Source organism: Alligator mississippiensis, chromosome 3, assembly GCF_030867095.1.
Source record: "Alligator mississippiensis isolate rAllMis1 chromosome 3, rAllMis1, whole genome shotgun sequence".
NCBI lineage: Eukaryota > Metazoa > Chordata > Crocodylia > Alligatoridae > Alligator > Alligator mississippiensis.
In genome coordinates, this window is record NC_081826.1 from 71,846,316 (window position 1) to 71,869,860 (window position 23,545).

Sequence of the window (23,545 nt, forward strand, 5' to 3'; positions counted from 1 at the left end):
CAGCCAGCGTAAGCAGTCTGGTACCCCTCCCCTGCTTTGGGCTGTTAGTAGCTTCAGAATCAGTTAAAGGGCTCAACATTTGCTAATGACTGTGCCAGATCTTTGCCAACACCCCTATTCCCAACTGACTGCCCTTCAGGGCACGTACCCCTCAAGGCCCTTCTTTAGGTACTCAGTCTCAGCACTCCCTTCTTTAGGTACTGGGAGACTTTAGGTCTCCAAGTCTCAGCACTCCAGGCTACAGGTCAGGCTGCATGTGCCAGCCCTCAGCCAAAGTCTGGAGTTCAAGATGCCCAAGTACATCTTTGGCCTCTGCCACTCCCTGCTTCTCTTCCCTGGCTCCTCAGACCCATGTCTTGGACTCTACATTGGGTCCTCAGATTACAGCCCAAAAATGCAGGGTGTCTTACTGGCACCTTCTGTGACAGCACCCACCCTAGGGCACCCTTTCTTTCATGGCTTCTTCCTCTCCTTTAAGACACAGGACACCTCACAGTTAAACTCAAACAAAAACAAATACCTTACTTCTCACCCTGTATCCTGCTCCATGCTCCTTTCTTCTGTTGTAGGTCTGACCATGATGTAAAATTCCTTCCTGATCCCAAATATGGCAACTGAGTGGAGGGGCAAGATCCTCTAGCCAGAAGCCTCTGGCTTTAAGTTGCAGCAGAAGCAATGGCACACCCCAGTCAAAATCTCCCGTCTTGGCTGCAGCCAACACCCAGTGCCTCTGAGGAAGGCTTAAAAAACACCTTGACACAAGTAGCAGAAAGATGTGGGAGGGCAACCAGTGAAGCCTCAAAGCATGAGAAATATCCATAGTAGAACATAGACATATCTATGCCCATATCATCCACAACCAGTGGCTCTCCAACCTCTTCTGGAATATCTCCAGTCATGAGGAGTCCAGAACTTCCCTAGGTAGTCAAGGTGAATCCAGATAAGCACACATGTGCAGTTTGTGGCACCGTAGATCTGTCTGCAGTGCCACAAACTGCATGCACTGCACATGGAGCTGTTTGCCATGCTGTTAATTTGCAGCATGGTGGGCTTTTTGACACTGGGAGATTCCGGTGCCAAAAAAAAGCAGGGTAGTGCATGTGGTGCTAGTGTGAGCACCAGGAGGCCCCTAGGATCCTAGGTAAGGCTGCCGGGGCCAGCCCAGGTACTGACCCCAGTCTCCCCTACCACACCTGGTGCAACTTGCTGCTAGCCAGAGTGTGCGTGCTGGGGAAACCTAGCAGTGGCACAGATATGTACTGCTACTATTTCTGTCCAGGGCACATGCACTGCTGCGCATGCCTTCAGAGGGGAAAAAAGGTGTAATGTAAAGGTGTATGTTAACAGTACATCTCAAAGGACTTCCAGTTACTGGTAAACAGCTTTCTTTTCTCATTTGAGTAAATGTCCTTATAGAAATGTTCACTGTGGATGGCTCCATATCAAAGCTTATAAACCTGAAGAAAAGACTTGGAGCCCCATAAATGAACAAGAACTTTAGGATACCTTACTGTGGCAAAGTGGGGCTCCCCACCTAGCCACAGTGCTAGGTTCCCCACTTGCCTTTGGGCACGCCTCCCACCTGACTCACCTGCCACACCTTATTCTTATTAATTAGGATGTTCATTAAGTGGGAAGCTACCAATTTTATGCCCTGATGCCAGGGGGTGCCATCTGTGGTGCCAAACCTTCCCTACACCGCAGCCCATGCCTTGCAGATGGCATCCAGCTGTTAGTCACACCAGCCCCACACTGGGCTCCAGAATCCTCCTATCAGGACCCCACATTGATCCCTCCACTCAGGCAGCCTACTCTGCCATCTTTCGGGCTGCTGAGCTCCCTGTAGCTATCTTCCCTGTCAGCGTGGTCCCCCGGGGACCTTCAGGCACACAGGCCCTGGCCTCACCTGCAAGGCCAGGTGGGACCCCAGGCCCTCAGCTCTGGGCACCCCTCACAGTGGGCCTCTGGCCCTTTTGACCTTCCCAGTCCTGGCCCCAGCATTGACCAGTCGAGGGGGTACTCTACCTTTGGCCTCTCTCACTAGCCCCACACTCTCTCTTGGGTCCACCTTCCTGGATATGAGAGCTGGGGTACCTCACACCATGACTGGTGCTCCAGGGTCTCACAGGGGACTCTCACTCCCCACTGGAGCAGCAGGTCATGGTGCTACTTACAATCTTACTTTTGACCCATACTCAGCCTCCCAACTGTGGAGGACTTACTGGGGTCAGGACTCGCCCCTCTATCTCTTGGGCTGAGCCCCCTTTACTTGGCCTCTGGCCCAAACTTCAGCCTCACGCATCTGAAGACCAACCTGGGCCTACTTTCCTCACTCGGGGATCCACACCACCCCTTCACTTGGGGCTCCAGATCTCCACCCGCTTCACCTGGGGCTCCAGATCTCTGCCCCTTTCACTCAGGGCTACTTATCTCTGTGCCCTTCACTCAGGGCTCCACACCATCCTCTTCACTTGGGACCATGAGGCTTTCCTCCCCAGTGGGCTCAGGTGGCTGCTGCCATGCCCAGCCCCAACTTTCCTTCTCAGGGTCTTGCACCCCCACAGGGTACAGGTGTCCACAGCCATACCTGGCCCCCACTCTCGTTCCTTGGGGTCTTTCACTTCCACAGCACTCAGGTGGCCACAGCCGTGCCTGACCCCAACTGTCTCCGGTGTCATGCAACCCACCTGAAGGTGAGGGCTAGGGTTAAGGTGCCCCTACCTGCCTTTCACTAGGGTGATAACTGGCCTGGCATTTCCTGGGGGCTCCCGCACCACTAAGAGCCCCACTCCTGGCAGGGTACAGTTTTAGGTCATGCCCAGAACCAGGAGCCTCCAATCCATCCCCTACAGCTCCTCCAGGATGATACACAAAGCCCCACAGCCAGGCAATGTTACTGCCTTCCCAGCCAGCAGGGAACTGAGCTCTTTATATAGACAGCCAGAGATCTAAGATGGCTGCCTTAATCAAGCCCCTGATGGCTGCTTAGCTTTGGTCTTAAAGTGGCAGGCACCAACAGTGCCCTGCCACTCTTACTGAATGTGGCTTCTATCTGGAGGCTTCAGTGACATGCACTGAAGTCCAGGTTGCTATTCGTTCAAATAGCATGCTACCACATTTATTTCTGGAAGCACCTACTGGGTACCAGGATGTTCAGATACAGTATTCAGAGACTGTCTTGTTGTATTTGGTATGGAGTCTGTGGAAGTGCCCTGGGATCTGGTGGAGTTGGCCTGCATCACAGAAGGTAGCTCCATATTGCCAGCCTTGTAACATAACATTCAGCTGGACTGTCTCTGGGGTATCCTGCTTCACTTTTTGATCTTTCAGTTATAGAAACAGCCACAAAGGCTACCATGAGCAGTCATTGAGCATGTGCAGTAGTATCTCTGCTCAGGTTCAATGGAGCTTCAGATAAAATGCCAGGAAGTAAAAATCAGTGACCCTTTTCCCACAATTTCCATATGGGTTCTCAGAGTCCCCTTATCTCAGGGGTGGGAAAAATATGGCCCGCAGGCCTTATCCGGCCCACCAAGCACTTCCCTCTGGCCTGCAGAGCCCCTTCAAAACCCATGTAATGGCAGCTGCCTCTCTAAAAGCCTCCCGCGGCACTAGCCGCTGGCTGCAGCACCTCAGGCTGTTTTCTTGGGTTCTGGTTGCAAGGCAACCAACCCTGACCTCAGCCTGACCCAGCTAGCCTTGCCCCGCCCCAGCTCAGGCTACATTTACAGCTTGAGAGGGGCAGGGGGGGCTGGGCCAGAACCTGTGGCGCCAGTGAGGGGAAACAGTGGCTGGGCCAGCTTCTGCCTCCTGCGTGGGACTGGAACGGGCCCTGCCCTGCAGGTAAGCCCAGGAAAGCAGCTAATGGGCAGGTTTTCCCCATGCCATACCATGCTGCTCGGGCCGTGCAGGGTTGGGCTGGGCTGGCACTGGGGAGGGGAAGCAGCAACTGGGCCGCAGCTCCGGCCCAGTCAGCACCAGGGAGGAGAGGTGGCGGCAGAGCCATGTGCCGCTCAGGACAGGATAAGCCCAGCCAGAGCAGCAGGGGCTACCTGTGCTGGTCAGTCCTGAGTGGTACATGGCTCCAGCACCACTTCTGCTGGCTGGTGCAGACCCAGCTGGGCTCCTCCTGTCCCCAGCAGCACGTGTGAAGCTGGCTTTAGCCGCATGCTGCTCTGGATGGGACGACCCCAGCTGGGTCTGCACTGGCCAGGAAAGGTAGCACACAGCTGAAGTCAGCTCCTCATGTGCCGCTGGGGATGGGAGGAGCCTGGCCAGGTCTGCACCAGCCAGCAAAAGCGGTGGCAGAGCCCTGTGCTGCTCAGGATGGGACATCCCATCCGGAGGAGCATGCAGCTGAAGCCGGCTTCCCACATGCTGCTGGGGATGGGAGGAGCCCAGCTGGGTCAGCACTGGCCAGCAGAAGTGGTGGCAGAGCCAAGTGCTGCTTGGGACTTTCCGGCATAGGCAGGGGGAAAGTGCAGCTGAGTCCCTGCCACTGCAGCCAGGCTTGTCCCATCCCAAGTGGCACACGGCTCCACCGCTGCTTCTGCTGGTCATTGCAGACCCGGCCGGGCTCCTCCTGTTCCTAGCAGCACATGAGAAGCTGGCTTCAGCCACATGCTGCTGGGGACAGGAGGAGCCCGGCTGGGTCCGCACTAGCCAGGAAATGCAGCATGCAGCTGAAGTCGGCTCCTCACATGCTGCTGGGGATGGGAGGAGCCTGGCTGGGTCTGCACTGGCCAGCAGAAGCAGCAGCGGAGCTGTGTGTCACTTTGGACTGACTGGTGCAGGCAGGGGGAAAGTGCAGCTGAGCTCCTGCTGCTCTGGCTTGGCTCGTCCGATCCTGAGTGGCACATGGCTCCGCCACCACTTCTGTTGGCTGGTGCAGACCTGGCCAGGCTCCTCCCATTCCCAGCAGCACGTGTGGAGTCAACTTCAGCTGCATGCCGCTTTTCCTGGCTGGTGCAGACCCAGCCAGGTCCATCCCATCTGGAGCAGCATGTAGCTGAAGCCAGCCTACCAGGTGCTGCTGGGGACGGGGTGAACCCAATTGGGTCGGCACTGGCCAGCAGAAGCGGTGGTGGAGCCTCCTCCTTTTGGGACCAGCTGGAATAGGTAGGGGGAAAGTTCTGGGCGTGGTCTGATACCTCTGAAGCCCCAGGATGAAGCAACAGCTTTCTCTGCCCCTTTGCCCTTTTGGAAGAAACATGGCCATTCTTTTCTCCATCTTTTCTTTGCCTTCTCCTTCCCCATCTCATCTGCATCTGGATCTTCATAGTATTTCAGTTTATATATTGGCAACTCAAAGCACTCTCTTCTGGTGAAAGCCAGTCTCTTGACCAAAATAAGTTTTCCGCCTTCCATATCATTACTATTGCACGAAGTAATACTGTTCTCAGTCTCTGTCTCCAGTCCTTTGGGCATTAACCCATACAGCACCATTTCATATGTTAAGTTACAGTTCATATTGATTGCCCTCAAAAATTGACACCCCATCCCCATACCCTTGCACAAAAGGGCAGTCCCAAAATACATGCAATACAGATTCTTTAGCCCCACATCTCTCCTTCAGGTAGGTCACTGATCTTGCCAAACCCCATTTAGGCTGAATATCCTGCACAGGAAGAATATTCCATATCATCATCCATATGACATCCATATCTGTCTGTTCTCCTTTCACTCTATTATCTGTCGCTTATGTCCACACATTTGCCATCTGTCTTTTCATCAGAATCCCAGCTATTGTAGTTTTATATTTCTTTTTTATCTTATTAATCACCTTCTTATGGTTTTTCAAGCACTTTAATCCCACTCCCTCAAGTTTATTTACCCTTAAAAAGCTCTCCATCTTTGCATAGTGGGCTGGTAGCTGCTAAGCTCATGGCTTTTTTCCAATCTCCCTCACACATGCCTCATCTTCTTAACAGTACCCCTGCCAGGAAACAGCATAAACACACAGTCTTCCCCACCCCCTCTGTTATCTCTTCGTAGAACATACTTATAAAGTAAGTACACACAAAACTTTTCATATCTGGCATTCTGCAGTCTCCTAATTACCTAGCTTTCTATAGCTCTTTGCTAGCTATCTTCTCTCTTTTACTTTTCCTCAAAAAGACACCTCTCTGCCTCTGCATACTCCTTATCTGCTGCCATGATGTAGATACACCACTCCCATGTAAAGGCTGATTGGTAAGAGTACTACTTTCACCTCAGCCACTTTACTTTTGAAAGATAATGTTCTACCACTCCACAATTCCAACAACTGCCTCACTCTTACCTCTGACTTCTCCCATGCCTTTGTTTCTTTCCCTTGGGTATCCATTTGGATTCCCAAGATCTTGATTACATCCTCTACCACACAGAGTCTGAACTTCTGTAAATTCTCCCAGTTCCCCAAACCCATCAGTGTACTTTTCATCTTATATAATTTTGCTGCTGTCACTTTGCTATAGTCCTCAGTGGCTACATCTACATGAGACACTGAATGCGCAATCATTACTATGCAGTCATTTAGTACTAAATGGGCACTAAGTACTAAATGGGCATAATTTAGTACTGCACACATTCACATTTACTGTGCAGTAACTGAAAATTTAGTGCGCAGCATGGGCATGCATCTACATGTACTGCACAGTAAATGGTGACTTATGTTGACTTGGGCATAAATTTGATACCTGCATCATGCAAGTATCACATTTATTTCCGATTAGTTACTGTGCAGTAAAGCACATGTAGATGCCTTACTACACAGTAACACTATGTGTGTGTGGACAGACTTGGGACTAACTTTAGCCCCAAATCGGTCCACACACACAGTGTTCCTGCATTGTAATGCTTGCATATGTAGATGCTGGCCCATTACTGTGCAGTGATTTACTGTGCAGTAAATTTAGTGCTACCTAAATGCACATGTAGATGTTTCTAACAAGTACTAAATGACTGAACAGTAACCAGAGTTAGTAGCATTGAGGAACAGCTTTTCTATAATGCTGAATGTGCATTAGCCTGAGACTACTGCACAGTAGTGTTGCACCATGCTTTCTGCCATGTGACACTACTGCACGGTAGTCACAGGCTACTGCTCAGTCAGCATCTCATGTAGATGTGGCCAGTATGTTTCAATACCCTCTTGTTTGATACATTGTTCAGAGCCACCATGTTAACATAATCTATATATAATGTACATTTAACTTCTCCTCCTGGTATCTTCACAGCACTTATCAGCTTATCCCAATTCTCTGAGCTGATTGCTCCACTGTACACACAACAAGATAGGGGAGCAGCAGGCATCCCTGTCTCACTCTTGTTTGTATGGGGAATACTTTGCTCAAGTAACCATTTACCTTTTCATCCTCACCTGCCAGTACCGGGTTGAGCAGCGCTTTACCTCTCGTCGGCCTGTAGACTTCCTGCGTCAGATAGAGATCATCCACGCACGAGAGAAAGCTTTGTGACACTTCCACTTACTCTCTCTTGAGCAAAATCATGATTCCAGCTGCTTACTTTACATCTAACCCTGCCCACCACGATAGTCCCCATCTCCACCCCGATTTTTTTATAAAACACTTGTAATCCCTCTCCCATGGGATTACACACTCATGTAAACATATTATTTCCACTTTTACCCCACTCAATATTGGCATAATATTATCCCACCTTTTTCTCAATAACACACCTCAGACATTTATAGATGCAATACATGAAGTCATCATTGTCCATTTAAATTTCATATCTCTATCATTTTACAAATCTTCTATGCCATTGCTTGATGCTGGTCAACTCTAATCCTTCCCCTATTTGCATCCCTGCAGTCTTTGCCAGTTGTTTTATTGCTTTAACATTCAATAAAGGTTCCCCTTTCCCTTCTCCACGACGTTTCTGCTTCCCTACCTCTCCTTTCCCCTTTCCCTTTCTGTTAGTCCCAGATGACATTAGCTCTGATGACCTTCTTGTCAGCCCATCTCCCTCCCCTCTCCTTGTCTGCTTCTTCTTTTGGAGTTTCATAGCATGTGATTTCTCCCTTTTCCCAATTTGGCTCTTTTCTTCTTTCTCCTGTTCTAGCCTCACTACTCCTTCTTCTTCCTGTATCATGCTTTCCTCTTTCCCTTCTCTCTCCTGTGTCTCAAAGTCACTTGTTCCACTTATCTTTCCTCTCTTCTGTCAGCAGCTGTGCTCCTTTGGCTACTGAAATTTCCCTCTCTCCCACCCTGGCTCTTCTTTCTTGTGGCATCTCCTCCGATGTCATATGTTATGACTCAACAGATTCTTCTTTCTGACTTTCACTTTCATGTCTCTGCTGCTCCTCTGTAGATCTAGCTTTATTTGAGAAGGACCACAGACATTGCTGCTATAAGTATCCCTCTTCCCTGCAAATAATACACTTCAGTACTTCTTGCTTGGCGCTCTGCCACCCTGTGCCCTTTCTCTTCATGGCTGTAGCGTATTGAACACCAGCAGTATGTGGCCATGTGTCCTTCCTGCCCACAGTTGCTATAGAGTTTAGGCTGTCTGAAATACATTGTAAACCTTTGGTGTGGTCCTACTTAGATTACTGATGGTACATGCATAATCCTGCCAGGAATCCACTCATCCCCCCTCATTATCACTTGAGCTCACTGCAGTCCTGCCCATATACTATATTTATTGTGTAACTTCTCAGTATACATAAATTTTTGTACATAATTCCTCAACTCTTTTTCTATCCTCCTGCATCTCAAGCATGTCCATGTACATTTGAATAATTATCCTTTCTCTTGTCTTCTCTCCCACAATAAAATGTATCCCCTTATGTTCTTCTCTCTCACCTACTACTGCATACATCTTCCAAAAATCCTCAAAAATGTCTCGGCTCTGATATGAAACTTTCCAAGACTTCTGGTTCCAATGGAAGGCCTAGTTCCTAAAGGGTTCATCCTAAAAGAGCCAGCAGGCTGCACAATGCTTTACCTATCATAGTGATGAACAGTTCAGGAGACTTGCATGGGATGGTTTAAACCATGACTTAGATGTTCTTTGGAATTCAGGTCCCTTGAGCCATCAGGACTGTGTCCTTCCTACCTCCTTTGCTGTAGAACTTGGATGAGGCTGACACCACCTCAAGGCTCTTTGTAAATTGAATCTTGTTACCAGCTGCCCTTTAAGCGCAGAGCTTCATTTTGAGTTGTTGAATGAAAGTTTGCCAGGTCAGCACTATAGTTATGTAGTCAAATCAAAAAGCACTCAGTAGTTCCAGATCCAGAATTGTAAACTAACTGAGAAGTGAGTCCTTTTATGAAGGAGTGATTATTTTCTAGTTTACCATCACCTTGTGCTGACTGGAGCTCTTTCACCTTTGTGTTAGTAGTTCACCTTCTAGCAAGGAAGGATTTTAATGCCTTTTGGGTGATGTGTTTGTCCATCACTGTTCAAGATGCAGGCTCTTACAGACTGTGCTTGTGGAATCCGTAATGTCTCTCCATTAAATGATGCATGTCTCTGAAAGGCAAGGCTGCTGGAAAATGTCCACTTGAGAATGAGAAGTTTTAAAAACCACTTCCAGAGATACCTGAAGAGTTTGGACAACTTACTTCACTAGATGCTCGAAGGGAGATAGGCTGCAATTAGACTTAGATAGACTACAGAAGTGGGCGGACGGTAATAGGATGGGCTTCAATGTAGATAAATGCAGGGTGCTGCACCTGGGGAGAAGGAATCCACAGCATACATACAAGTTGGGGAGCTCCCCCCTTGTGAGCACAGAGACGGAAAGGGATCTTGGAGTCATTATTGTCTCCAAGATGAACATGAGCCGCCAATGCCAGACCGCAGCCAGCAAAGCCAACCACACCTTGTCATGCATCCAAAGATGCATCTCAAGCCGGTCCAGAGAGGTGATACTCCCCCTCTACGTGACATTGGTCCAGCCTCAACTAGAGTACTGCTTCCAGTTCTGGGCACCGCACTTTAAGAAGGATGTGGCCTGCCTTGAGAGGGTTCAGAGGAGGGCCACCTGCTTGGTTGGAGGGCAACAGGGCAGGCCCTATGAGGAGAGGCTGAGGGACCTGAACCTGTTCAGCCTCAGCAAGCGGAGGCTGAGTGGGGATTTGTTGGATGCTTACAAACTCATTAGGGGAGATCAGCAGCAAATAGGAAGAGTCCTATTCCCCACAGCAGCACCTGGGGTGACGAGGAACAATGGCCAGAAGCTGCTGGAGAATAGGTTCAGGTTAGAGATTAGGAGGCACTATTTCACTGTCAGGGTAGGTGGAACCAACTTCCTAGAGAAGTGGTCCTCGCTCGTACCTTGGGTAAATTCAAAGAGAGATTGAATGAACACCTGTCTGGGGTCGTGTGATCCCAGTACATGCTCCAACCAGTGGCGGGGAGTTAGACTAGATGATCTATTCAGGTCCCTTCTGACCCCTAACTACTATGAAACTAGATATGGAAGGTGCCTGAATCTTCTGATAGACTGGGATTATCATTCTGAGTATCTCCCCTCAAAAGGAATCATTCTTCAGTCCACTATAATGGGGCCTGAGTGTCTGGGGCATACACCAGGGATTAGCCAAACAAACAACTGAGGGGAGCTTGAGCAGAGGATGTTAAGAACCAGAATGGATAACCCATTCTGTTACTTTGTTCAAGGCATCTTGGAATCCTCAAGGCCGAAAGAGCCACTTTGAACAATAGCCTGGAGGCCACTGAGCAACAGTCACAACTGCATGGGCACCCAATATGCACAGTGAGGAGCCATAGAGTATATGAAGGAGTGTGATACTGGGAAGGGCTGATTACCAGCGTGGAGTTGGTGCCACAGCAACACTCGGAAGAACTGTTGCTTGTAGTGTTAACAAGGTCAAGTCAGAGGACAGTACTGAGTAGAGTTCTGGGTGAAGAGAAAATTCCCATGCAAGAGCACTTGTAGAAAGAATTAATTTTGGTGAGATGGTAAAGTCACTCTTTGTCACTGAAAGAATGGGCCTCTGAGCAAGAGATGACAAATCTGAAGGCAGAGAAGTAGTACCAAGCTTTCTGGTGTCTGTTAGTTCAGTCCAAAGACTGATGCTAAAGTATCTACAGTTGCCATGGGCTGTGCAATGCTCAGGGCAGAAGCAAGGAGACTTCTTATTCAACAGCTAAAGAGTTTCTGCTGTTCCAGATGATGATACTGTCTGACTATAATTTCTTTCTCCAAGAGTCATTCTGGGCTGAGGAATCTGAGACTGGAGGTTTTGAGAACTGTAAGGGGCTGTGAATAGTTTGAGACTTGGAATTTCAGTTGGAGCCTGTAAAAGCTGAAATTTGGATCAGCCAGATGTGGAAGAAGTGAACTTCTGCAACAGGCCAGTAATGGAAGGCCTTTTTCTAAAGCCAAAATAATACTACCAGAACCATTGACTGGCCACAGTGCCAGTTTCAGTGGTGCCAAGGAGGAGGGAGGTTCCTGATAGTTGATGTTGAAAGCTGCAAAGAGATCTGTAGTGTTGGCAGCATCTCTTGTCCATGGATTGGAGATCGAGCTCTAGGAGGTGTTCAAAAGGAGCATTATAGAGCTTGGTCAGTCCTTATTGGTCTAAACATTAAAGCTACAACAGCCACCTGTGGAAGGAGGTAGGACAGGAGTCTGGGAATGGATTTCTTCAAGACAGAAAAGACACTTGTACTTCTGTCTGAAGCTGGTCAGACACTGTTGCAGGACAGACATCCACTAACACCTGCCAAGAAGGGAGTAGTCATGGGTATGGGCATTGTCATGTATCTATTTTCTTTCATTTCAGATAGAAAAAAAATAAGAAGGAAATACAAAAGAAAATCCCCATCCTTCTTAAGAAAAGAGGTAGAAAAATTGTCCCAGTTTAACAGCATTTTTCAAATTTTCAGTGTGTTTCCAGGTCTTAGCCTTCTCACTCTTTCCTTTAAAGTGTGAATTACCATTGCCTGGCCCATATTCCCATGAAGATGTGATCTGAGGCCACTGAGCCCATTTGGGATGCAAAGTCTCCAGAACTACTTTGTGTGAATAGAAGAGTAACACTGAACTTAATTACTGCCATATTGCCTAATTCTGACCATACTATAAAAAAGATAAGATAGTACCTATTTGCACCCATGGCTACAGTTCATACAAACTTACAAAAATGGGAAAACTAAACGCAGCTCATCATTAGCACCAATAGAGACCCAGACATCATAACGATAAATCCAACTGGAAAAACATGCACGACATCTCACAAATCACCCCAAAATATTTAGGGTTCCCAAAACATACATTTCCTGAAAATATTGAGGGTTCCCAATGCATACATTTCAGGTTTTTCCCTGGAAAAAAAATCTGTGTGCCTTTATAGTGGTCCATAACTTACTGGACAGGGCACTTCCTTGGAATATGAAAGACATCATTTCAGGTCCTTTTTCAACCCAAATTCAGACAAGACCCTTGAAGCTGCATCTCTCACTGTGAAGGTGCTTTATGTATACAAGACTACTAGATGTTCTGGCATGGTAGCTAATAATAAATCTGTTCCTTGACCAGCTCTAATATTCAGATGTACAATTATGAATGAAGTGTGAATTATACAAAGGCTTATAGGAGACAAGACTTCTAAGCCAGATCCTATCTATCAATGGACGTTTGTTAGTGTATAAACATATATTTTTCCCTCTTGAAATAATTGAACACTTGAACAGAAAAGAAATATGGATTTTTAATTTCATGGTCATTATTAAATTCTTATCTTTTGGGGTTTTTTTCTTCTCCTCAGCCCATCATCCCAATGTATACTGAAAATGTTCGGGAAGCATATAGGATGCCTAAAGAAAGGAGTAAGAGGCATTTTAAATTATATATTCTGTTTGAGCATTTGTCACTATTCCATCTCAAAATGTGTATCCTAGAAATGTGTATCTTCCTTTGAATCTTTTATGTTTTTGTTTTCTCTCAATTGTGTGGAAAATGGAAAGTGCCCAAGGATTATCAGATATTAACATGTGTGTCTTGGATGAGGCATAGGCTTCTGACAGACATCCCTTTCACATTCTCAACAGTTATGCCTCCTGCCAGTCAGTAGCTTGTTGGCTGAACTGGAACACATCAGGGCTCCAACCAGCTGGTTCAAGCTCTGGTGCAGTCTTGGAGCTAGCTAGCAATAAGCTAATCATCAGCCTGCAAGGACTACACTGCGGCTGGCTTGAGCCTCAGTACAGTCCTGGGCCAGCCAGACATCACCTGTTGGTTAGTTGGTGGGGACATACTGGGGCTAGTTGAAGACCTCAGTGAAGTCCTAACCCTGCCACATGCCCAAATTGGCATCATGGGATCCCCCCTCCCCCTTTTCCCCTCCAAATATTACACATATTTTGTGTGATATTTTGGGGGCTGGTTTACTTTTTTGTGATGCCATTTATTGCCTCAATTTGTGGCTGTTACTATTTAAGAGACAATTAATAGACTAATTATGTCTTCAGTTTCAAGCTGAGGATCTTTTCTGAAGGCCTGTGGCGTAATGGCAGGCAAGAGAACTATTAAAACAAGTGATTGTACTTACTTGAGGGTGGAGTGCAGATGGGTTTGCCAAGATGGGGACATTGCTGTTACAGCAGCGGTTCCCAACCTCAGGTTGCGACCCAAATGAGGGTTGCAGGGGCAATGCCAATGGTGCCGCACATGAAGGATGAGCCACGCCGTGTGCCGGGGAGCTCTCCTACCCCCACCCCCGGGCTGCCACCACACTCTGCTCCCAGCAGCAGGTCACAGCAAAAAAAGGTTGGGAACCACTGCATTACAGGGAAGACTCTGAAGGAGATTAAATCCTTGTTAGCTGATGTGGCTTATGGGGCTGGTACGTGGACTCAAAGTATTAGTTAAACTGGGAACAACTATGGAGGGTGATACAACTTGACTTGATGAGTCAAGTGGCTAAAATAGTGATTCTTAGTAAGCGTACTGGGGCACTCTTAGTAATCAGGATAATTTTTGAAGGGTGCTACAAAATATAAGGAGGTAAGACAAGTTTGAGGAAATAAGGAGATAATTTCAAGTTCAGGCTCATGTAGGCCTGGGCATTGCTCTGCCCCCACTGCCTGGTCCCTGTAATAATAAAGACGTTTTTGAAATAAGGTGTTGCTCAATTCATAGAAGTTAAGGATGTGTGTCTTTAGTGCAGCAGTTCTCAAACTTTTTATTCTCAACTGAGAATCAGTGCTTTTGGATTATGATGGTGCTGAAATTAAACTCAAGCAGTCTGCACTGCACTGGACACCAGCAGCCTTTGAGTTAAAATATCCAGACTAGAGGTTAAGGAGGTAAGTGAAATAATAGAACGTGATGGTTTTTACCTATGAAGACTTATGCTGGCTGAACCAATCAATCTCAAAGGTGCCACCATGTCTTGCCTTTTGATTGTGATGGAAATGTTTAATATTTAGAAATTTGGCAGCTTTGTTTATTTGTTAAGTTTAATATATGTTTAGTCTTTCAGAGCTCTGAGCCTTTTCTTTTGTCTTTTAAACTAATGCACAGAATTAACTCGGTGGTTATATGAAACTCTTGGGTTGTCAGTCACTGCACCATGTGGAGGGCTTCCAGTCAAACTTCGCACACACATTGGAGAACCCATTCCATATGATCCAAATACGACTGCTGAGGAACTAGCTGAAAAGGTACATTAGTTCCTCTAGCAATATCAAATTTTATTCTAGATCTTAATTTTCTCTTACTTTTACTTGAAATAAATATTTCAAGTGCAGATATATCTTCATTTCATTTTATTGCAGACTTTATCTTAGAGTTTGAGTTATGGGATACATCAGGGCTCTCCAACTGGTGGCTTGTGGGCCACCTGTGGCCTGTGAGGGGTTAATTTACTGCCCAGGCACTGCTCCCCTTACCACAGTGGAGGCTGCTGACATCAGGCTTACCAGGATCCTCCCTGCTCTGTCATTTTTTGCTTCCTGATCCTGCCCCTGAAGGCAGGTCAAGTCAGGAAATCACTGCTGTGGGGGCCAGGGAGCCTAGGCTCAGGGTCCCCATGCAGAGGGGAGGGGTAACTTGTGTGGCATGGCACAGCAGGGAGGTGCCCATGCAGTGAAGTTCAGTAAGTGATGTACAGTGGTTGGAGACATATATAGTGTGTGGAAGCAGGGGGACCCTCAGGCAGCACAAACACAGTTTGCATGGCATGTGGCCCATGGTCACTTTGAAGTTGGGCAGCCTGGATTATATAATGTTCCAGAGCCACACCTGAAGTAGCTGATTGTAAACTCTGCCAGTGATATAGTGTCGCCAGGGGTTTTAGTGGTGGGTATTTTTTCCTCTACTGCTTGAATTGCAAACTTTTCCTTCATTTCTTGCCTTCCATGTCTTGTGTCACTTCTGTCACCATAAGATTGTGGCTGAAAAGTCTGGTCTTAAGCAGCATGGTTATTAAAGTTTCCAAGTTAGCTAGTCAGAGTATCAAGACTGCCCAGCATTGCATCAGACAAATACTTGAAACTATTTTAATCTGTCAAAATTGGTGGGAGCTATTTGCTTAAATATTAGGTCTGTGTGAAATTTCAACCAGTGTTTCCTTTCAAAGCTGTTTCGATGCATTTTGATCTCAAAACAGCAAAATTGAAATGAAACAAAAGGCTTGGAAACAGCTTCAAAATGAAATGAGGGCACTCAAAACATTCCAAAAGCTTTGAAACGTTTAGCATTTCAAAGCCGGGCTTGCAGGTAAACATAAACTGAGAGGGAGAGGGGGTAAGAACTGCTTTGGTATTGACATCTAGCTCCTGGTTCGATTTCCCAGCTCTCTGATTGCTTCCCCCAGCTCTCCGATCATTTCCCCAGCTCTTCCTGGGGGGTGTGGGCCCCCAATCTGCATGCGGGGTTTCAGCAGGCTGCTGCTGTAGGCTGAGGCCAGTGGCAGCTGCTTGGCGCAGCCTGCACTGAGTGCTGGGAAGACTGTGGTGCTGCTGCTGGCCCCAGCCTGCAGTGGCAGCCTACTGAAATCCTGCATCCAGATCCAGGGGCTGGTGCCCCCTGGGAAGAGCTGGGGAAATGATCAGAGAGCTGGGGGAAGTGATCAGAGAGCTAGGGGAAGCGATTAGAGAGCTGGGGAGTTGAATTGGGAGCTGGGAAATCGAACTGGGAGCTGGATTCCCCAGCTACCCAGTCTTTCCCCCAGCTTTTCTCTGGGGGTGCGGGTCCCCAGATGATGTGGGATGACAGCAGGCTGTCGTTGCCAGATGGTGATGGCGGTGGCTTTGGGCTATTTCCCCAGTCAACAGCAGCAGCCTGTTGAAACCCTGGATGCAGATCTGGGGGCCCATGGCTCCTGAGAGGGCTGTGGGGCTGTGCCAGACTCCTTCTGGTGGGTGTGGACCTCCGGATCTGCATGCAGGATGACAGCAGGCTGCCGCTGCCAGCTGGGGCCAGTGCCAGCACCTGAGTCTGAGTGGTGCAGCCCATGCTGAGCTTTGGGAAGAACCCAGGGATGGTGCTGGCCCCAGCCGGCAGCGGCAGCATGTTGTCATCCCACACACAGATCCGGGGGCCTGCGGCCCCTAGGAGGACTGTGGAGCTTTGCCAGACTCCTCCCGGAGGGCATGGGCCCCCAGATCTGCATGCGGGATGACAGGAGGCTGCTACTTCTAGCTGGGGCCAGCATCAGCACCCCAGTCTGCTGGTGCAGCCCGCGCTGAGTGCTGGGAAGAACCCAGTGCTGGCACTGGCCCCAGCTGGTAGTGGCAGCCTGCTGATATCCTGCATGCAGATCCGGGGGCCTGCGCCCCTGGGAGGGCTGTGGGGATGTGCAAGACTCTTCCTGGGGGGAACAGGCCCCTGGATCTGCATGCGGGATGACAGCAGCCTGCTGCTGCCGGCTGGGGCCAGGGCCCGTGCTAGCACCTGATTCTGTCTGGCACAGCCTGCACCGAGTGCTGGGAAGAACCCAGTCCTGGCCCTGGTGCTGGCCCCAGCTGACAACGGCAGCATGCTGTCATCCCCCTCACAGATCTGGGGGCATGTACTCCGTGGAAGGGCTGCGGGGCTGTACGAGACTCCTACCAGGGGGTGCAGGCCCCCGAATATGCATGAGGTATGACAGCAGGCTGCTGATGCCAGCAAGTGATATGAGTTTTGCTTTGAGCAGTTTGAGGTGCAGCTTCCCAAAACCCCTGCACCTATCTTCTTGAAACTTGGCAGGCTTTGTGCCCTAAGAAGTGGCTACTATCTCTGCAATTTTCATCTTAACCAGGCAAGAAATGACGAAGTTATAGGCATTGCCATAATTCCCCATTATAGCCTATGGGTGAAACGTCAATATGTGTCAAAACAGCATTGAAACAGCAAACCAGTTTTGATGAAACAAAACAGAACAGTGCTTTGAAACAGTGAAATGAAACACTGTCCCTTTGAAATGGCAAAATAGAAGTCAAAACAAAATGGTGCTGCTTCACACAACCCTATCAAAATCTATGAGGATCTGGGGTCTAGGCCCGTTCACATGCTTGAAGATTTGTTTAAGGTTCAGGTGTTTAACCTAAAGGCTACTATTAGTACTTTAGCCAGACCAACATCTGCCATCCTCTGGTTTATGCTGGTTTCAGTTCTGTAGACTCTAGTCTATGTGAATTGTACAAAATTATGGTTACTGGCTCAAATATATTTGGGCGTATTTGCCTGAAACATCAGATTGCTGTCTAATGAGAGATTGGGGGCAAAATTTGAGAAAGGTGCCTGCTGCTGCAAGCTATGGACTTAGGAAGGAGAGGGTTGGCAATGCAAGAATATTTTTCCTGACAGTCTGTGAGCTTTTGACTGGCAGTCAAACTTGTTTTACTGGTGCATCTTTTTCCTGTTATGTTTTACGTAATATAAATGCAATTCTTTTTCCAGGCCCCAGTAGCAGGGCTGTGTTCAAGTTTAGGAGTTTAATGTGGTGGGCTTGCTGGTAACAGCCCGGCTTGTCAGCTCAGAAGAGCTCCGAGTGATTGGTGGGGCATTCCCACCACTTGGGTGAAGGCAGGGGGAAGTCTTGCCCCCCACCCTACACCCTGGGGTGAGGAAAAAAGCCAGACCTGTTTGAGGACTATACCCCTCCCCATTTCCTGACTGGTCCATTTGCAATCCAGGGGGCAGAGCCTCTGGCTGGGATAAAAGAGCAGCGTGCCCGGCACATGGGCCACTGTGTCAAGGGACAGTGAAGAGGGCGGGCAAAGAAGAGCTAGCAGAGCTGACCAGTGGGGTGGAGCTGTTGCCCTGAGGAGCCCGAAGAACCCGCTTCTCCAGAAGGGAAGCGGCAGGCAGCCGTGTTCCCCAGCCGTGCCATGAGGGAATGTGGTAAGCGGTGCATGAATGGTGCATGCTGGGTCCAGGAGCAGACCGAGACCCTGGGAGCTGCTTGAGGTGGCTTGGGTCTCTAACCCATGGCATGAGGTCAGGAACTCAGTGCACAAATGGTGCACGCTGGGTCTGGGAGCGGACTGACACCCTGGGAGCCACTCGAGGCAGCTTGGGTCTCCAACCCCTGGCACGAGGCCAGGCCATTGGTGCACAGGCAGCGCATGGAGGGTCTTGGAACAGACTGAGACCTCATCACTGTACAAGGTGGCTTGGGTCTCCAACCCCCTGGTATAAGGGAGAGCCACCAGTGCAAGGAATGGTGCACTGGGCCCCGAGTGGGCTGACAGCAGGAGGAGCCCAGGGCAGCTGTGGGCCCCTGCCAAGCCAGAAGTTCCACAACTGGGGAGATGGGGACAGCTGCACTGGGCTTTGGAGTCGTGAGTGCCAGGAAAGGGGATTTCCCACAGGAGAGGTGGGGAATCACCCTTCAGTGAGCCTAACCTTGGGTAGAGAAGCCTGACAGGGAGGGACCCCTGGGTTTGGAGGTTCCCCTCATGGACTATCCCAGTTGGGTGGTCGAGGGCCTGGAGTCACTGGGGATCTTTCCCCCTCTGGAGTGTTGCCACTGCTCCAGAGGCAGCCCAAGTTGTTCTTTGTGACTTTCAAGGTTTACACTTATATCTGATGTTCTTGTGCCTCATATTTTGTAAGTTAACACCTTATATTTTGTGTATTTGTTTCTTATGTTGATGAGCTTACACTTTATGGAGTTTAAGGTTGTATAATCTTTATCTGAGATGCTGGTTTTGATCCTTTGAAATTATTTACCTGTATCTGGGGGGTGGGGAAACAGGATTGTGTGTGTGCATGTATATATATTGCATAAATTTCCAGGTCCCTTAAATACATGTATGTTCCACTTTAACTCTTATTTATTATTACATAAATTTGTACATAGTTAAGTTCATAGAGTGTCCAGGTCTGGCTCTATAGGGGTAGGAGAGAAACTACATGGAGCAGCAGTTTCATCCCACCATGCACCTGCCCTGCTAACTTTTCCCTTTGATTGGAGAGGGGAGTACACAACTACGTACTACCCAGGCTACATTAATATCAACCACAGTAAAAAAAGGAAAGTTTTGGTTCCCAGGAAGAAGTTGGTGTTAAAATATTTGCTTGGGTTGCAGCTCTGCTTGACTGCAACAGTGGTTTCAGATTGTCCTGCCCCTCTTGCCAGGGCCCCCAACTCACTGCCACCCCCTTGTTCCCTGACTGGTCCTGGCATCATCCTGCTCCACTTGCCATGGACCTTACTGACAACCCAGAGTATTACAGCACACAGTTTAGAGACTGCTCCCTGCATGGTGCTGTGCTCCCACTTGGATATGAGATGGTGTTGCTGTGTTCTGTCTGTCAGAGCTTCCATCAAGTTGCAGGTGCTTAGTGTTTTTACTGATGACTACATCTTATTTAGGGACTTCACAGAAAAGAGGTCAGACCGGACCCTAGTACCCAGCCAATCACAATCAGGAAATTAGGGCAAGTCACCCACTGAACAGACTCCATGTGATGCAGCCACAGAGCCAGCCGTGCCTTGATCCCAGCTGGGTTGAGTGAGGCAATCAGGGCAGCCCCTGCACTGGTAGCCATAGGCAGCAGGCCCCACCCAATCCACCCTAAAAACTAGACCAAATCTACAGTACCCTTGTCTGAACAAAGGCAAAAGTTCTTGCTCCTGAACTTCCATGTGCTTTCTTGCTGGTATGCTGGTTAGATCCTTGACATTCCTTGACTTCAGTTCTCAGGTCTTGATTCTGATTTGACCTGCAGCACTGGCTTTTGGCTCGCGATCCTGGTGAACTCTCGGCTTACCCTGTCTCTAGCTATGATGGCTTCTACCTTTGTCCTGTTTTGACTTCAGCTATGGCTCCCAACTCCAGGTCTAATACCAGACTCCTCTGTACCCTGCAGTTCTCTGGGGAATTGATCTGGACTATACACATGCTTCCAGTGTCTAACCACAAGACAAGCAAGTCATTTAAAGCTCTACCATACCATATTACAACTCCTAGTTCATGCTCCTTTACACATTATTTTCTAGAATCAGTTCTATAAAACTAGGAATAAATATTTGATCCTACACACCTCCTTTTCCTCAGCCTGCTCCGACTGCAAGAACTGTTCTTAGGGAAATGTAGACCCTTGAGGAAGTGTAGCTGTAGGGCCAGTCAGGTCCATTCTATTTAATCAAAGGAGCTGTTCCAGTAGGCCTTGAACTCTGTAGTTAGTGCCAGTTAGAAAGGATTTTTCTAGTAATGCTCTCCAAATTTGAGGGAGCTATTCACCGAATTCCATATCTCTGACTTCTGGAAGACTTGGGTACTGACTTCACAAAACCATATTCCCAGACTGTTTCAATGGGAATTAAAAAACCTAAAGTATTAATTAAGTGAAAAGATGGTACATTAGAATCTATTCATAATTTTGCAGGACAAATTATGCAGTGCTTATTAAAATATAACAGCCATCTTGCGCTCATTTGGTCAGCAGATAATTTTGCCATACATTTCAGATGGAGCACAAATTAGGCCTTCTGCATTTATCATTTCAGTTTCATTATTATAAATTCATATGGACTGCGTAAGTCAGTAAGGTATGTATACATATAATGTTAGTATGTACTGAAAACCCATAATGAAAGTTATGCAGCTACTTAAGTGCTCTCCAAGATTATAACTATAGTTCTTTTTTTTTTTTAAAGGAAAATTGTGTAGAGAGAGCTACATGCACCTTTTCTGTCTCCCAACTCATTTCCAAGTTGAAAAAGATAACTGGGGCTCTACTATGTGTACACCTGCATAATGTGAAGACTTTTAAAAGCTTAACTGTCTCTTCCTTTTTACTTAACAGACAAAGACTGCACTCCAAAATCTGATACAAAGTCACCAGCAAATACCAGGAAGCATATGGAAGGCTTTATTGGCACGGTTTGATAAACCACAAAAAGATGATTAGAACATGTTACCTATTTAATGACTCAGTTATAAAACCCCAAATTACATGTAGTTCAATAAGCATCCCACTGAAAATTTATGTAAAAATAAATGTTCCTCAAAAATGGTTGCTAGTTGATTGTCATTGATGTTGCATATTTAATTTAAAGGTGTCTGTATATTTGAAAATGATTTGATTAGTTGTAGTTGATTTGATCTGTTGAATGCAGGGTCCAATTCTGGAGGCTTTACCCAAGCAAGATTTCTGATGATTTTAATGGGAACCTTGCTTGAGTATGGACGGTAGCAACACATGGAGAGATTATGCAAAAAGATGCATTTTTGTGAAGTTAATGAACCAAAAGCAAAGAGGGCCCTTGTTCCTTGTCATCTGGCCCAGAGGACTCCCAATGGCTGTGGCCCTGTGTGCTACAACCAGCACATAGGGTTGCACAGTGCCCCAATCTCAGCATATGGGGCCTGGTGAGGGCTGAGAAGGATTTAATAACAGTGAGCATGTGTAAATGACACAGGTGTTAATGTAGAGCACCTGAAACATTTAACAGTTTTTTTGGTGCAGTGCATTTTTGTTTGCATGACACAGTGTTTGTGTTTGCACAAACTGCACTTTTGAGTGAGTTAAGCCTCGTGTGCCATTCCCCGCAGATTTCAGTAGGCAGAGTTAAATACGAATTTACCTTCTGTAACGTCTTTCCTAAGTATTACAGCAGGAGACGCATGTAAACCACCTGGGCTCCCCAGTCCCTGCCCCCAGACTCTCACTGGGCAGTCCTGACTCATTGGGAGTCTCCCCTGGGCATGGTCATGGTCACCTCAAAATCCTTGTCGCTTGCACCTGCCTATGCTCAGTTGCTCTGGTCTCTCTCCATGAGTATGTGATCCCAAAACCCCATCCCAATCCCAAAGACAAGCTGCTTGAATCCTCTCATTCCTTTCCCTTCCTGTTCCACCAAGTTACAAATATATGTGTTTTTTCTTTTACTTACTATAGCTGCTATGATAACTGCTATAATATCATAAAATATTCAGAGTTTAGAGTAGTGTGGGTGGGTGGTGCTTGTTGCCACCTGGCTGACTGGCAATTGCTGTCAATATTGGTGGTGGTGGCAAGCTCTTCTGGGTTTTTTTTTTTTGGACTATATTTCCCAGCATTCCTGAACTCATTGATCTTTGTACAGTTTCCAATAGGAGCTTCCATTGGAACCCTCCCATTCCCTACCCACGTACACCATCAATCTGTTTGTGTAGTGCCACATATGGCTTTTGGAGGTGTGTTGTGAATTGTTTTATAAATGTTTTTGGAATGTTTTAGAAAATGTGGGTTGCTGTTCGGCTTGGTTCTGCACCTGCCTACCCTGCCAAGAGCTATAATAGTTAACTTTCTCACCCATGTGGGGGGGGGAAGGGCACATTCAGATGTGGGTGATCGTGCTTAATGCCCTCTTCCCCCAAACTACTCACAGTCTGGAAGCAGCAAACCCCTAGCCCAGTCCAGATTTCCTCCTCCTTCCCCTGACCATCTTCCCTTCCACCTCCCATCTGCAACACTGCATGCCCCTGTAGACAGACACAAATTTGAAGTGTAAATGAATTTATTTTAACATAACCAAAAGAAAGAACAAAGCACTCCTAGGTGTTGTTGTCAGCAATATATCCTGCCAGACAATCATGCACAAGGGCTGCCCAACCAGCCTCTCCTTCAGGATATCTCCTTGGTCCCTCTGCTGCTGCTGCTGCCCAGACATGTCTCTGTTGTTTGGCCACTGCCTATCTCACTTCTTCTTCCCACGACTCCTTGAAAACCTCTTCCCAGCTCTCACAGATATTGTGCAGCATGCAGACTGCCACTACAAAGGCTGTGATATTTTCTTGCTCCATCTTGAGCTGGCACATAAGCGCCCTCCATCATCCTTTCAGTCAGCCAAATGCACATACCATGGCTATCCTGCAACTGCTCAGACTGTAGTTAAAAACCAGCTTCTGTGGGTCGGTGATGTTCCCTCCATAAGGCTTCATGAGCCAGGGCTTTAAGGGGTAGGGAGTGTCCACTAATGTAATCGGGGGCATGACAACACTGTCTCCTCCACGCCGGGTGCATAGTGTCCTTTCTCTATGAGGCCAGGCAAAGGGAAGTTTCTGAACATGCACACATCATGTGCGCTGCCGGCCCACCTGGTACAAATGTTCATGAAGCAGACCTAGTGGTTCACCACGACTT

The 23,545-nt window shown here is 47.7% G+C and overlaps 1 protein-coding gene across 1 annotated transcript in view; it reads left to right on the top strand.

Annotated features, from left to right (window-relative positions):
* LOC102559401 (monoacylglycerol/Diacylglycerol O-acyltransferase) overlaps positions 1–21,433 on the top strand; it is a 30,083-nt gene extending 8,650 nt beyond the window's left edge. Inside the window, 3 exon segments of the mRNA XM_014606814.3 lie at positions 12,747–12,807; positions 14,504–14,643; positions 21,224–21,433. Of these exon segments, the coding sequence (XP_014462300.2) occupies positions 12,747–12,807; positions 14,504–14,643; positions 21,224–21,328 (306 nt within the window). The 3' untranslated portion in view covers positions 21,329–21,433.
* Positions 21,434–23,545: the final 2,112 nt, after the last annotated feature.